At 52.4% G+C, this 11,415-nt stretch overlaps 1 protein-coding gene across 2 annotated transcripts in view; it reads right to left on the bottom strand.

Annotated features, from left to right (window-relative positions):
- Positions 1-2,925: 2,925 nt before the first annotated feature.
- slit1b (slit homolog 1b (Drosophila)) overlaps positions 2,926-11,415 on the bottom strand; it is a 32,624-nt gene continuing 24,134 nt past the window's right edge. For both annotated transcript variants that reach the window (XM_084685464.1, XM_084685465.1), the window contains 16 exons: positions 11,148-11,219; positions 10,988-11,059; positions 10,767-10,838; positions 9,880-10,043; positions 9,429-9,553; positions 8,699-8,793; positions 7,670-7,809; positions 7,009-7,102; positions 6,756-6,893; positions 6,334-6,562; positions 6,037-6,167; positions 5,218-5,372; positions 4,892-5,057; positions 4,587-4,763; positions 4,245-4,459; positions 2,926-4,034 (listed from right to left, as the gene is read on the bottom strand). In XM_084685464.1, coding sequence (XP_084541590.1) covers positions 3,685-4,034; positions 4,245-4,459; positions 4,587-4,763; positions 4,892-5,057; positions 5,218-5,372; positions 6,037-6,167; positions 6,334-6,562; positions 6,756-6,893; positions 7,009-7,102; positions 7,670-7,809; positions 8,699-8,793; positions 9,429-9,553; positions 9,880-10,043; positions 10,767-10,838; positions 10,988-11,059; positions 11,148-11,219 — 2,395 coding nt within the window. In that variant the 3' untranslated portion in view covers positions 2,926-3,684. The remainder of the gene's footprint in view (positions 4,035-4,244; positions 4,460-4,586; positions 4,764-4,891; positions 5,058-5,217; positions 5,373-6,036; positions 6,168-6,333; positions 6,563-6,755; positions 6,894-7,008; positions 7,103-7,669; positions 7,810-8,698; positions 8,794-9,428; positions 9,554-9,879; positions 10,044-10,766; positions 10,839-10,987; positions 11,060-11,147; positions 11,220-11,415) is intronic.

Raw genomic sequence — 11,415 nt, 5'->3', positions numbered from 1 at the left:
GAGGTCAATGTCTCTTCTCTGGTCATTTTGGCTCAACTTTTTCCTTTGACTCTAACCCAAAGAACGCTTCCTGCTACTCTATCGCTATCTCTCTCTCTCCATCTTTCTCTTTTTCTCTCTCTCCATCATTCCACCCTCCCTACTTTGTTCTTTCTACTTTATTCATTCTTTCATCCTCTCATTAACCCCCTGTCCATGTCTGTGTCTCTTTGTGTTCCTGTCTCCTCCCTCCCTCCCTCCCTCCCTCCCTCCCTCCCTCCCTCCCTCCCTCCCTCCCTCCCTCCCTCCCTCCCTCCCTCCCTCCCTCCCTCCCTCCCTCCCTCCCTCCCTCCCTCCCTCCCTCCCTCCCTCCCTCCCTCCCTCCCACTCTCCTGCCTCCCCTCCTCTCTCTCCTCCGGTCTCTCCATCCTGCTGTTGGTGTCAGAGTGCCCGGGGCTGGCCGGCCATGCAGCGCTGCCAGGGTGGACACTGACGAGCACCAGGAGAGCAGTAACCATGATCGCATCCATAAACAGACATCTGCTGAGGAGGGGAGGGGGAGGAGAGGGAGAGGAGGAGAGGGGGAGGAGAGGAGGGGAGGGAGAGGAGGAGAGGGGGAGGAGAGGGGAAGGTTTTGGCTGTTTTTGTCATATTCTTTTGCAGGTATTTAAATGAATGACTGTCCCCTACTGGAGATCACAAGTAATATTATGCAAAATCATTCTCAAATCAGGGACTTTATTTTGTATTCATCAGAGCAACCATAGGGGTTATCATTGTTTTTGAATATAAATTAAACAGTGATAACTCTGCGATACAAACACATCGATTCTCTCCATGATTTTACAGAAATCTAAACCTCTTTTTTTCTCTAATTTGATCATCTTATCACAGATGTTTGAATATGAATGTGTGATACAAGACATTTCATGAAATTTCCAAACCTTTGAGAAATGCATATCAGCAAAATCCAATTATTTTGACTTTCAAATCTGTCATTCATTTCATGCCTCTATGCTGCTGGCCCATCCCCCAAATTAATTACGGCTTTAAAAAATCCAGGAGCGTTTTTTTGTGTGAATGTGTGTATGTGAGAGTGTGTGTGTGTGTGTGTTTTTTCTAGGTCTTTGTATGGATCTCTCAAGATATGGAGTTCTTTATTGGTGTGGGGGTGGAGGACAGGGTATGGTAGTATGATTGTATCCCTCTTTAAAGAGAGAGGGAGAGGGGAGAGAGAGAGGGGGAGAGGAAGGGTAGTAGGGAGAGAGAGAGGGTAGTAGGTAGGGAGAGGGGGAAGGGGTGAAGATGCCGCAGAAACATGGTCAGGGGGGAGGGTGTGGGTTTTAGTGCATATGGGTATGGTTTCTGCATGTAAATGTGTGCATCTGGCCATTGTTAGTGTGTGTGTGTGACAGAGAAACAGACGGGTAGGCTGAGGTTGTCAGAGAGCAGGGAAATATAGAATGGTTTATGGTTAAGAGGAGGCATCAATCTGTTTCATTAAACTACTGGGCTTTGTCTTTGTTTTAGCCGGCTTCCCTGTGGAACCATACACACCTCTCTCTCCCTCTATTACTCGTTATCCCTCTCTTTCTCTCTCTCTCACCCTCTATTACTCTTTATCCCTCTCTTTCTCTCTCTCCCTCTCTCTCACCCTCTATTACTCTTTATCCCTCTCTCTCTCTCTCTCTCTCTCTCTCTCTCTCTCTCTCTCTCCCTCTCTTACTCGTTATCCCTCTCTTTCTCTCTCTCTCTCCGTCTGTCTTTCTCTTTCTCCCTCTATTACTCTCTCCCCTCTCTATCTCTCTCTCTACCTCTATTACTCTCTCCCTCTCTCTCTCTCTGTCTCTATCTCTCTCTCAGTGAGGCTGACCAGTCACTGAGCTTGGTCACATGACCCCCTTCTCAGAGACACAAGGCAAGCGTGACATATTTGGGACAAAGGTCACCGTTTCAAAAACATCAACAGCGACACGACGTCATCAGGGCTGCAGAAAACAAACAACAAACGATCTTTATTGTAATAAATAGAAAAAGCCCGACACACACTCTGAAACTGGTTTTGACGTGTTCCACCAGGTACAGACCACATGTCCAGCAGACGGACGTCTTGTTTGGGTGACTTGTTTTGGCAGCAAACAAACTGGAACAGGATATTGACAAAACACAAAACAAACAAAAACACAACAACAATAACAACAAACAAACTAAAAGTTCCACAGTTCCGTGTCAGTCGGTTTCCAAGACAACAACCCACAATTTCATTTCAACATATAAAAATATTATGTCAAAATCATAAGGAAATACGTTAAAATATATATTACATTACTATATGTTAGGTAGTTACCACATTTTTAGAAGGAGCTACATTATAAGGTTACATCTGAAAAAACACAACTCGTTTTTTACTCGTTCTTAAACAGTAAATTAAAAAACAAATATAAAAAAAGATGTTAAAACATAATAATATGCGCCTTTTTAGATTAGTTTAGATCGAAAAACATAAATACACAAAGATGACATGAAAGCTGTGTTCTTCGTGTTCTCTATGCTGTGTTCATGGGTTTTTTTTGTAGCGGTTATATAACACCCCTATGTTGAGGAGGACTGAGTGAGAGAGACAGGAGGAGGGGGCTGTCTTGAGGTGAGAGAGACAGGAGGAGGGGGCTGTCTTGAGGTGAGAGAGACAGGAGGAGGGGGCTGTCTTGTCTAAATCCAATCAGATCTCAAGGAGATCTAGAGCTTCATTATATATGTGGCAGGGAGCTGTCGCTAACTAGCTGGCTGTCCAACAATGCTCATTAAGGGACTTGGATCGCCTCTTAATGCCCACAACCACCCCCTGTAAATAGGTCAGAGTTTACTTGAAAATTAACTACTGCCCCCCACCCTTCCAAATCCCCTCCCCCGGCGACCCTGACCTCCCTTTCCTTCAAAACCAACCTCAACTTAAACCCTGCTCACCCCTCCACCCCCTCACCCCAGCTCTCCTGTCGTCCACCTGCCCTGCACTTCCAGGATCCACCACCAGAGGGAGCCAGGGCAGCTGAGCCAGCGGAATGAGAAACACACTGGTCTCAGAGCAGTCTCTCCACCCACCTGTAACGCAGCAGGTCAGGAGAGAGAGAGACAGAGAGAGAGAGACAGAGAGAGAGAGAGAGAGAGACAGAGAGAGAGACAGAGAGAGAGAGACAGAGAGAGAGAGAGAGAGAGAGAGACAGAGAGAGAGACAGAGAGAGACAGAGAGAGAGAGAGACAGAGAGAGAGAGACAGAGAGAGAGAGAGAGAGAGAGAGAGAGAGAGAGAGAGAGAGGGCGGAGGGGGTTTCCATAGTAACGTGGACGCCCTTCCAACGAGATCTGGACCTTCTAGAAGCTGTCAAAGAGGAAGATGGTGAAGAGGATGTCCATGTCCGAGTGAGAGGGAAGAGGGGGCCTATGTCACACACACACACACACACACACACATGCACACGCACACACACACACACACGCGCGTTCTCTCACAATGTGCCCTCCACTCTTTACTCCACTCGTCTAACTCGTGTGTGTATGTGTGTCGGGTGTGTGTGGCGAACGTGTGAACGATTTGAACGTGTGTGTGTGTCTCACTATCTGCATGTGTGTGTCTTAGTATTGTGTGCAGCTGATGTATGTGTTTCAGTGTACCGTACATGTGTGTGAGTGTGTGTGTGTGTGTGAGTGTTCACACACACTCCTTGCAGCCACACTCCACAGCCTTCTCCACATCCTGGGTGAAGGAGGTGCCGTCGTCACACTCAAAGGTGTAGCGCCTCCTCCTCACCCTGAGAGGAGCGCAGCACGCCCCCCCTGACTCCCCTCCTCCTCCTCCTCTCGCTACTCTATCTCCTGCACCTCCTCCTCCTGGCCCCCCGGAGCCCCCTTCTCCTCCTCCTCCTGCTCCTGCTCCTACTCCGGTCCCGGGGCAGTGTCCTCGGCACTCCACCCAGGAGAAGGGCCTGGAGGTCTGGCACAGGGAGCGTCCACGCTGCACCTGGAGGTGATCCCTCACCTGCTCCCCCCGACACAGAGACTCTGGAGGGGGGGGGGGGGAGAAGGGAGGGAGGGGGAGGGGGTGGAGAGAGAGGCAAAGGGGAGAGGTGTTGAAGAGGATGGGGGAGAGAGGGTGAGTACAGACAGTATTATTAAACCTCAGGTACAGTCAGTCACCCAGCCCGCAGACTCGTCTCTGAACCACCCCCTCTACACCAGCAGGGGGAATCCACCCTCCGTCCACCCTCTCACCGGCGTCACAGTTCCCTCCTCCGTAGCCCTCGTCACACACGCATGTTGCCACCCCGCCCTCCGTCGCCTGGCAACGGCCGTGTTGGCACGACGACCCGCCGCAGGTGCTCGCCGGCTCCGCCCCCGGAAGCTGGCACAGGGCGCCATGGTAACCTTGGTCGCACTGGCACCTGTAGGACTGGCCGTCCGAAGGTACACACACACCCCTCACACACCTTGGGGGGGAGAGGGGGAGGAGGGTCAAGTGAAGAACATTGTGACAAACAAACTACAGGAGTAAAACTGATATCATCATAAACCCAACCCTAAACCACACCAAACCCTAACCCTGACCAGACTCACTTGTTTCCCTGGCAGGGGTTGGTCTCAGGTGCAGAAACTTCCCCCCCTCCGCTAGCTCCTCCTACTCCTCCTCCCATTGGTTGGTCGCAGTTTGGCCCCGCCCAGCCAGTCTGGCAGTGACAGAGGGGCCCGTCGGCCCCGTCAGGCTGGCACACGCCGTGAACACAGTAGATCTTCCTGTAGGGAGACCACACTCACATATGAATCTGAATCTAAATCTGAATCTGAATCTAAATCTGAATCTAAATCTGAATCTAAATCTGAATCTAAATCTAAAACTGAATCTGAATGTGTCCCGGCCGCACCTGCAGGGCTGGCAGCCAGGCAGCACCCCGGGGTTGAGGGGCGTCTGGGTGAAGTCCTGCAGCTCGTGGTTGATGTAGAGGTTCCTGATGCAGCCGTGGAAGGAGGAGGAGTTGAAGGACTGGACCAGGCTGAGGGGGGAGGAGACTGATACCTCCTCTGGCATACCTGGGGAGAGGGGAGGGAGGGAGGGAGGGAGGGAGGGAGGGAGGGAGGGAGGGAGGGAGGGAGGGAGGGAGGGAGGGAGGGAGGGAGGGAGGGAGGGGTCAGTTTCACCCTCCAAGTTCCAGACTTGTAGAGTACATGATGTGTGTGTGAGAGTGTGTACCTCCCACGTAGAGCGGGGCCTGTCCGCTCAGCGGCTGGCTGCGTCCCAGACTGTCCAGAGAGGTGGGCGCCCCTCCGTCCACCGTCAGGTTCACCGTCCGGTCAAAGGTCACCAGCTCCACCGTGTGGAAACGCCCGTCGTTCACCGTCTCAGCGCTGCCAGAGGTCAGGGGTCAGAGAGAGGGCGGGGGTCAGTCTGTGTGTGTGTGTGAGTGTGTGTGTACCTGATGATGGTGGGGGGTCAGTTAAAAATCTGATATTCCGATATATCGGCCGATATAAAAAAATATTTAAAAATCTAGAAACGCGTAACAAAACAAACTGATTTCCCTAACATTAGTTATTTGTAGTTTACATTTAGTCATTTTTAGCAGATGTTCTTATCCAGACAGGGACATTCCCCAAGGCAAGTAGGGTGAAGTGCCTTGCCCAAGGACACAACGTTCTTTGACAAGCCCGAATCAAACTGGCAACCTTCTGATAAAGAGCCCGATTCCCTAACCGCTCAGCCATCTGACTCCTGTCATTATTTCCTCACTAAAATAATATGATAATGCTGTTTAAAAATAAACTTGTTTGTTTTATTGTCACAACAGAACAGAGGAACATCAAAATATTTTAAATTTCTGATAAATAGAATGTACAAAAATACAAACTTAAGATATGAAAGTCCTTTAAACAAAAACATAATAATAAAAAAAATAAAAAATAATTTATTGGCCATTATAAAAGCCGATACCAATAGTTTGGAAAATTCCTAATATCGGCCGATAATATCGGCCCGCCAATATACCGGTCAGGCTCTAGTGTGTGTGTGTACCTGTAGATGGCTGTGGCTGGCTGGTTGCCGGGGTCGTAGCTCACTCGGACGTGTCCCTGGTGAAGCTCCACGGCGATGGGCTCGTTGTCCCCGTTATACAGCAACAGACCATTATCCTCTGCTGTGGACACCTGGACACACACACACACACACACATACACACACACACACCGGTGTTCACTTGGCTACAAGCCTAAATACAGTCTGATTCCAACAATGTTGAATATTTGTGTGAGTGTCTGTTTGCTAACCTGTGAGTATGTGTGAGTGTGCATACGCGTGTGTGTGTGGCATCACCTGCAGTGTGATGTTGGCCTGGGGCCAGTTCTTCAGGTCGCTGAGCTGCAGGTAAGAGTCCCGGTCCACAAAGTTAACGCTGACCAGCTTCTCACAGCGCGGGCCCTCAAAGCCAGACAGACACTGGCAGCGCGCAGTACCGGCCCTGTCCTCACAGGAGGCGCCGTTCTGACACTGCAGCAGCACACAAGGAGAGGGGGGGGGAGGGGGCAGCTCACACAGCTGACCACTAAGGGGAGGAGGGGAGTGGAGGAGGGGTGGAGGGAAGGAGGGGAGGGGAGAGGAGGGGAGGGGGGGAGAAGAGGAGAGGGGAAAAAACAATAGTTTGGTACAGGAAGTATTTTGATAGTAACATCCAAATAAAGTACAGCCCTAAATATCCTAAGTGTTTATGTGAGTGTGTGAGTGTGTGTGTGTCTCACCTGTAGCCCTGGGGACACACACAGGTGTAGCCATCCACCTGGTCGACACAGCGCGCTCCGTTCTGACAGTCATGGTCCTGACAGTCATCATGGTCCACACTGCAGTCCAGCCCCAACAGGCCCGGAGCACACACACACCTGCACAACACACACACACACACCCACACACAATCGCAGGAAGTGTGTGTTGAGAGTTTTGCATGCGTCAGATGGGCCGACTGGTGTGTGTGTGTGTGTGTGTGAGAGTGTGTACCTGGGGCCTGTGTCTGTGCTGACACAGGTGGAGTGTCTCTGGCAGGGGCTCCTACCAGGAGAACACACATCCTCCTCCTCCTCACACAGCAACCCTGGGACAGGAGGAGGGGGGAGGGGGAGGGAGGGGGGAGGGGAGGAGGGGGGGGAGGAGGGGGGAGGGGGGGAGGGGAGGAGGGGGGGAGGAGAGGAGGGGGGGAGGGGGGGAGAGGAGGAGGGGAGGAGGGGGGGGGGGAGGGGAGGAGGGGGGAGGAGGAGGGGGGAGGAGGAGGGGGGAGGGGAGGAGGGGGGAGGAGAGGAGGGGGGAGGGGAGGAGGGGGGAGGGGAGGAGGGGGGGGAAGGGGAGGAGGGGGGGAGGAGGGGGGGGGGAGGAGAGGAGGGAGGGGAGGGGAGGAGGGGGGAGGGGAGGAGGGGGGGGGGAGGAGAGAGGAGGGGGGGGGAGGGGAGGAGGGGGGAGGGGAGGGGAGGGGAAGAGGGGGGAGGGGAGGAGGGGGGGGGGGAGAGGGGGATGGGAGGGGAGGAGGAGGGGAGAGGAGGGCAACAATGAAATATAAACTCCTAAGTACATCAACCATCTGAACTGAACAACCACTAAAATGAACACGAACTATGTCCTGAACTGTCAAGTATGACATTGTGCAGCTGCGCTGCAGGTGTCTGACCTGTGTAGAAGGCTGGGCAGAGGCAGGTGTAGTTCCCCGCTCCGTCCACACAGGTGGCGCCGTTCTCACAGCCGTGGTCCTCACAGTCGTCTTCGTCCACCTCACAGAACGAGCCGTGGAACCCCACAGCACAGGAACAGCTGCAGGGAGAGAGAGAGAGGGAGAGAGACATAGAGGGAGAAGGAGAAGGAGAGAGAGGGGGAGACATAGAGGGAGAGAGAGAGACATAGAGGGAGAGAGACATAGAGGAAGTGAGAGAGAGACATAGAGGGACAGAGACATAGAGGGAGAGAGAGAGACATAGAGGGAGAGGGAGAGAGAGAGGGAGACATAGAGGGAGAGAGAGGGAGACTTACAGGGAGAGAGACATAGAGGGAGAGAGAGAGACATAGAGGGAGAGGGAGAGAGAGAGGGAGAGAGACATAGGGGGAGAGAGAAAGAGAGAGACATAGAGGGAGATACAAAGAGAGAGAGAGAGAGAGAGTGGGTGTGTGTAGTGTGTGTGTGTGTGTAGTGTGTGTGTGTAGTGTATGTGTGTAGTGTGTGTGGGTGTGTAGTGTATGTGTGTAGTGTGTGTAGTGTGTGTGGGTGTGTAGTGTATGTGTGTAGTGTGTGTGTGTGTGTAGTGTGTGTGTGTAGTGTGTGTGTGTGTGTAGTGTGTGTGTGTAGTGTGTGTGTGTGTGTGTGTGTAGTGTGTGTGTGTGTGTGTGTGTGTAGTGTGTGTAGTGTGTGTGTAGTGTATGTGTGTAATGGGTGTGGGTGTGTAGTGTATGTGTGTAGTGTATGTGTGTAGTGTGTGTGTGTGTGTAGTGTGTGTGTGTAGTGTAGTGTATGTGTGTAGTGTGTGTGTGTGTGTGTGTGTGTGTGTAGTGTGTGTGTAGTGTATGTGTGTAGTGTGTGTGTGTGTGTAGTGTGTGTGGGTGTGTAGTGTATGTGTGTAGTGTGTGTGTGTAGTGTGTGGGTGTGTAGTGTGTGTGGGTGTGTAGTGTGTGTGGGTGTGTAGTGTGTGTGTGTAGTGTGTGTTCTCACCTGAAGCCGTTCATCTGCTCATCTCTAAGGCAGGTTCCTGCGTTGGTACAGGGGTTACTGGCACACACATCCACAGGTGTCTCACAGTAAGTCCCCTGCAACACACACACACACACACACACACCCACACCCACACACAGGGTTAGGGTTGTTGATATCAGAGGTCTTGTCTGAAGTCCTTTGTGAAGTGGCGTGTTCAAACAGACCAGATCAATCTAATCTGTTCTGATTTAATGTGGTTTGATCAAACCTTGTTTCACTTCAACTTCATATCAGCTTTACACACCAGGAGTTAAATCCTTGTGATGAGATTTGGATCAGTGTGTGTGTGTGCGTGTGTGTGTATGTGTGTGTGTGTGTGGGGGTGGGGGGGCTGGAGTGGACTGTTTTTTTAATTTTTTGGAACATTTATTAAAACAGGATCCTTGACTGAGCGTCTCACACAACATGGTACTAAAACAGATGGTGTTGCCATGCACTTGTATACACAAACTGCATGCTACTACAGACACACAAGATGGGAGAGGTTACTGTCCTAATGGCAAGTGTCCAAAGTTCTAATTCCACACTCTATTCCATTAGAATTACTGTATGACAGACAACCACCTCTCCAAATTAATTGGACGGGGTTTTTATGCTTGAGTGTGTGTTTGCGAGTGTGTGTGTGAGTAAGTGTGTGTGTGCGAGTGTGTGTATGTGTGTGTGTGTGATGGAGGCTGCAGTGTCGTACCGTGTAACCGGGAGCACACACACACTTGAAGAGCTCCAGCGGGTCAGACACACACTGGGCCTGGTTCTGACACGGCCCGGACACACAGGGACTGCACTTGGCCTGGACAGACATCTCTACTGGACCTGAGGGGGGTGGGAGGGAGGCAGGGAGGGAGGGGGGAGGGAGGGGGGAGGGAGGGAGGGAGGGGGGAGGGAGGGAGGCAGGGAGGGAGGGGGGAGGGAGGGAGGGAGGGAGGGGGGGGGGAAGGGAGGGAGGGAGGCAGGGAGGGAGGGGGGGGGAGGGAGGCAGGGAGGGAGGGGGGGGGGGGGGGAGGGGGGGAGGGAGGGAGAGAGGGAGGGGAGGGGCAGACTTAAAGTTAATGTTGTACATGTTCCCTGGTCCCTCCTCCCCCTCCCTCCTCAACTCTTCACCCACCCTCCCTCCCTCCCTCCCTCCCTCCCTCTCTTACCCAGACACTCAAACTTGTCAGCAGGTGTGGTGAGCAGCAGTTTGCCCTCCAGGCCTGGGGGGCCGGCACAGCGGGCGATGCCTGGCTCCTTGTAGCCGCTCTTCACCCAGTCAGACAGCCAGCGCAGACGGCAGTCACAGTACAGGGGGTTGGCCCCGATCGCCCTAGGAGACGGAGGAGAGGGGGAGTGGAGGGGGGGAGGGGGGAAGGAAAGGAGGGGGAGAGGGTGAGAAGAGAGAAGAGGAAGCCAAAACGAAAGTGGGGAGGAAGGGAGAAATGGAAGGTTCAACCTCCTTGTGTGTTTCCTGCCACAGCCACCAGGGGGAGCGCTCGTCTACAATGTGAACCACCATCGATCCACAGATCAGAGAGGCAAGAAAATACAGTACCGATACGTAATAACAAAGTGTTACATTTACCAGATCACACCAATGGTAAGAACTAACTGTTCTCCTCAAAAAGATGTTTCTAGAACCTGAGTGATGTACTGCAGGCATGCTGGACCCTCCTTCTGCAGAGTGGGTCTCGGTGTGTGTTGTAACAGGGGGTTATCCACCATAATGGACTTATCTTGTCGTCTCCTTCCAAGGTCAACAAACATGAACCCTCCATCCCCTCCTCCCTGGAGACCCCCCCCTCTGCCCCGCTCTTCAACAATCCTTTTAGCTCCCCAGATGGGTCACGCTTGACTGCACATGCCTCTACAGACACACACACACACACACACACACACAGATCGATGGAGATGGGACGAGTGCGTGTTTGCAGTCCAATATCACGTCTCCTCACTCAGAAAACACTCGACCTAGACAGAGGAAACACTGGAGAGAGGAGAGTGTGTAGGTGTGTGTGTGTGTGTGTAGGTGTGTGTGTGTGTGTGTGCTCACAGGTGCGACAGAGAAGCCACGTCACTGAAGATGCCCTCCTGGAGTTCAGAGATGTCGTTGCCATGGAGAGATCTAGAACACAAGGCAGTGGAACACTCAGGGCAGGTCACATTCTAAGAGAGAAGGTGATACCATGTGTGTGTCTGAGGGTCTGTGAGTGTTTGAGTGTGTATGTGTGTGACTGTGAGTGTGTGTGTGAGTGTGTGTGTGTGTGTCCTTACAGCAGTCTCAGGGAGTGCAGTCCTCTCAGGGCCAGAGGAGGGAGGCAGCGCAGAGAGTTGTAACTCAGGATGCTGCACAGAAGACACCGTTAGGGAACCACCACACCATGGTATGATGACTGTGTGTGTGTGTGTGTGTGTGTGTGTGTGTGGGACCTACAGGGTGGTGAGCTGGCTCATGTTGGAGAAGGAGGTGTCAGTCAGGGTGCTGATCTTGTTGTTGCTCAGGTCTCTGGAGGTGACAGGGTTAAACTGCATCAGTCTGTGTTCATATCCAGTTACACACCCTGCTAATTACTGCAGTCCATTCTCTATTTCTCTGTGCACCCCCCTCTCAGAAGTGGCAGGGTGGGTATTGCAGGTGTTTGTCTCCTCCTAGTGGACATAGCTGAGAAGGACATGGTCATTGTTACACTGCCTCATTGGCC

This window comes from Hypomesus nipponensis, chromosome 21 (genome assembly GCF_054491055.1).
Source record: "Hypomesus nipponensis isolate SF chromosome 21, ASM5449105v1, whole genome shotgun sequence".
NCBI lineage: Eukaryota > Metazoa > Chordata > Actinopteri > Osmeriformes > Osmeridae > Hypomesus > Hypomesus nipponensis.
The sequence above is the reverse complement of the archived record's forward strand: the minus strand, read 5'-3'. Positions and strand labels throughout refer to the sequence as shown.